General features: G+C 44.1%; 1 protein-coding gene across 2 annotated transcripts in view; it reads right to left on the reverse strand.

Annotated features, from left to right (window-relative positions):
- Nucleotides 1-1,038: 1,038 nt before the first annotated feature.
- The window catches only part of LOC109926365 (uncharacterized protein C2orf81 homolog), a 28,518-nt gene continuing 25,551 nt past the window's right edge, over nucleotides 1,039-4,005 (reverse strand). Inside the window, exon 5 of one of the 2 annotated variants that reach the window (XM_048599497.1) lies at nucleotides 1,039-2,068. In XM_048599497.1, coding sequence (XP_048455454.1) covers nucleotides 1,214-2,068 — 855 coding nt within the window. In that variant the 3' untranslated portion in view covers nucleotides 1,039-1,213. The remainder of the gene's footprint in view (nucleotides 2,069-4,005) is intronic. The other variant, XM_048599505.1, reaches the window with a different exon arrangement.

The following is a 4,005-nucleotide window of genomic DNA, read 5'->3' on the forward strand; positions in this document are numbered from 1 at the left end:
ACTCTGTATCTAACCATGTGCTGTCCCTGTCCTGGGAGTGTTTGATGGGGACAGTGTAGAGGGAATTTTACTCTGTATCTAACCCTGTGCTGTCCCTGTCCTGGGAGTGTTTGATGGGGACAGTTTAGAGGGAGTTTTACTCTATATTTAACCCTGTGCTGTACCTATCCAGGGAATGTTTGATGGGGACACTGTAGGGCTTTACTTTCTGCTTAAAAGATTATAGAAGTCTGCTCTGTATTTAACTGTACCTGTCTCAGGAGTGTTTGATGGGTACAGTGTAGAAGTAGCCTTACTTTCAGTTTAAAACAGCAGAGGAAGTTTTACTCTGTATCTAACCTTGTGTTGTACCTGTCCTATGAGCGTTCAACAAGGACAGTGTAGAGGTAGCTTTATGCTGTATCTAATCCCATGCTATATTTGAGACGGAATTCTAAATAAAGAAATCGCTTCATGCCGTAGCACCTGGTGACCACCAATCCCATAATAAAGAATTCACCTGAAGTATTGTGTTGCAGTGGAAGGAACAACCTCCCAGGCTCTCGGGGTTTGCACTGGGGCATGTGTAAGTTTTGTGATGCTAATTGATGGAGACTGAAACCTTGGCCTCTCCTCACTGTAGTGATCAATACAAATTCAAACTGCTGCTGTGTGCAAGAGACAGACTAAATGGAAAACTCAGGCATCAGCTCTCCATGTGAGGGATGTGCTGGATTAACATATTACCCAGAGATTCAGGAACATTGTTGATATGAGGGCCCACAATCCAGGGTCTGTTAGGATTCAGGTGCTTGTTCCCAAGGACCTGGTTTTGCAGAAGTGGAGATTCAGTTTAGAGAAGCTCCACTATACTCATCCACGGACAAATGTAAGGAGCTGGGGATGGGTTGAGAGTGATAACAGTAAGGATTGGTAACAATTGTGGTGTGGTCATCCAAACTGTTGCTATTAAATACGGTGATGATGCTAACTGCTAGCAGAGTGCTCCCTGAAGGGCTCTGTCTGTCTGCCTGCACATATTCCAGGAAGAAATTCAGGTATCTTGTCCATAATTCTTTCTCTTTATTGGCTGGAAGTACGTATGTTATGTCAGGTAAAACATCAAGGCAACTGGGATAATGTACGTAGTCGGAAGAGGCAGTCATAGAGGACTTGTTAAGTAGAGAGTGCTCACAGAAGGAAGGGGCTGTGTTCAACAATTCGCCGAAGGGAATTACTGCACAATGCTTCTGAACAGTTTTTCGACCAGGACTGGGGGGTTGACCAGGCTGTTGCAAATGGGTCTTAGTCTGCTGAACTGTTCCTCATCGTATTCAGGATTTTGGCCATAGTTTGAACAGTTTCTGTCCTTTGCCCCATCGGGGATGAACTCGATGAACTCTGGAGTGGTGGAGATAACACATGGCTCTCTCAGTCTCAGCTGCTGTGCTGTAGCAGGTCTACCAATTGGCCTGTTACTGTTTGAGCCCTGAAGGTTTACCTTCCCATCTACCACCTGCCCCAGGGTCCTCAGCTCCTCCTCATTTCCAGGAATTTTCTGCAGGATTCTCCTCATGTTGTACCTGGCGGGAATAAGCTTTTTTCCAAAACTGCCACTTCGGAACACCAAAGGTCTCAGTGCCTCTCTCATAAATGGTCTGTGTGTCTCCGGCTCCACGTCCATGTCGAGCAATTGGAAGATTGGCCTGAGCTGCTTCTTGGGGAATTGGCTCGGCTTCAATCTTTGCACGGAAGTGACATTCCCAAACTGATCAAAGGTCACGCTGTTGTTTAACGGTAGTCGGCTATTCTGGATTTTGAGAACATTCTGGAAATAGGACGTCATTCTGTAAATCTCACAGGGAGGTGGAGGGGGATCTTCGATACAGGGTGGTGAGTGGTATTGTTGGAACAACTCCTTTTCTGTCTCAGCCAAAGGCTTGGTAATGTCCTTCAGCTTGGCAGAATTGAGAGCTCCCTGATGGGGCTTATATTTTTGTCTTTTCTTCGGAACTTTGGGCTGTGTTTGTGGTTCATCTGGTATCACAGGTTCCTCTGGTTTTACAGCTTCAATAACTTTGTCAGGTTTCTGATGGGAAAACACAAGGACAAAACGGTTATCAGAAGAGGACAAGGTTACTTTTATTTTAATAATAACCAACTACACTATCTAGGGATAGTAGCCAATTTTGAACACCATGTTGCAGGAAGGATATGAAGGCACAGTAGCAGTGTCCCTACCCCTGAACCAGGAGGGCCCGAGTTCAAGTCCCACCTACTCCAGAGATGTATAATAACACATTCTGAACAGGTTGATTAGAAAAATTGGTTCAAAATAACGAGAGGGCATGAGGAATAAGTGATTTAGAGGAGATCTAAGAAAGCATTGTTTTCACCCAGAGGGTGGTAGAAGTATGGATCTTGCTGCCTGAGAGGGTGACAGAGGCACCTACACTTGCAACGTTTAAGAACCACCTGCATGAGCACTTAAAATGTTGGGGCATAGTCGGCTATAGACCAAGGGCAGGTAAATGGGATTAGAATAGTACCGTATCCTTTCCTTTTTCTGTATTTTTAATGGTGGACTGAAATAGGAAAAGAATTGTTTGAAAAATCAGAGATTATTGAGGGATTGCTGCACTTTGTTGAAAGCAAGTAACCTGACCATGACCAAGTGATGTTTACATAGCTGCTAGTTCAAGCAGTAGTCAAGGATTCACAAACAAATTGGAGTCAAGGGATGTGTACAAATGCTGCCAACAGCTGATTGGTCTGTATGCTAGTGAACAGTGCCAATGGCAAAGGTATTCTGCCTGCCTGATCGCTTCCCAGGGAGGTCAACAGCTTGAAGCTCTGAATGGGTTAGGGAGAAGCCATCAGATCTCCACAAGCTCAGGAACTCTCTCTGTTCTCTGCAGTAAAAGAAAACACTCTCAGCCTGAAGAAAAGCAGTTAATAGTTTGTTTCAGCAGCTACTGTGCTTTTAATCAAACTTTTAATAAGTCAGAGACTTTTAAAAATGTGAACCAGTCACCCTGTGCCTCCTGAACACAAGTGCTCGTAACTTTTAAAGTGCTTGAGGCCCACCTTTAGAATTAATGTTTCTTTTTGTGCACCACTAATAGATTTTTGTTTGTATGTTTGGAGATTGTTTTGCAACTCTGCAAGGTTCAGGAATTTTATTTTAAGCTGAAAAGCACCACCCACAGGTTAGAGAAGGAGATTTTGTAAAGTTTTATTTTGGGTTTTGAGCAGTTCTATGAAAGTCTTGGCTGAAGATTGGTCTAGCTCTTCCTTAGATTTATTCAATGTCCTGACATTCACCACACTCTGGGGTAGATAATTTCACAGATTCGCGACCTTTTTAGAGACATTATTCTTCCTCACCTTTGTTTTCAATGGAAGAAGTAAGGAAATGGTTCAGAGGAGTTTTCTAAATTGATTCTCAGAATGAGTGGGTTGTCTGATGAGGAAAGATTGTTCTTGTTTGCACTGGATTTTAGAAGAATGAGGGGTGACTTGATTGAACACAGTGGACGTGCAAAGGGTTTTTCCTGTTATGGGTCAGTCCAGAAATAGGCCATAAAATGAGGAGAGTGCTTTTTTTCTCTGAGTGAGTTGTGCAATGTTGGAAGTCTGCCTCAGAAGGTTGTGAAGCTGGGGACATTGAATAGTTTTTAGATTGAGGTAGATAAATTCTTGTTATGCCGGGGTATGAAGGGTTATCAGAGGTAGACAGAAAAGTGGAATTTGAAACTCAAACAGACAGCAATGACTGTATTGACTGGTGCAAGTTTGAGGTGCTGATTTGGATGAACACAGCAGGCCAAGCAGCATCATAGGAGCGTTTCGGGCCTAGACCCTTCATCAGAAATGGGGGAGGGGAAGGGGGTTCTGAAATAAATAGGGAGAGAGGGGGAGGCGGATAGAGGAGAAGATAGGTGGAGAGGAAACAGACAGGTCAAAGAGGCGGGGATGGAGCCAGTAAAGGTGAGTGTAGGTGGGGAGTTAGGGAGGGGATAGGTC

The sequence above is a fragment of the Rhincodon typus genome, chromosome 1 (assembly GCF_021869965.1).
Source record: "Rhincodon typus isolate 14 chromosome 1, sRhiTyp1.1, whole genome shotgun sequence".
Lineage (NCBI taxonomy): Eukaryota > Metazoa > Chordata > Chondrichthyes > Orectolobiformes > Rhincodontidae > Rhincodon > Rhincodon typus.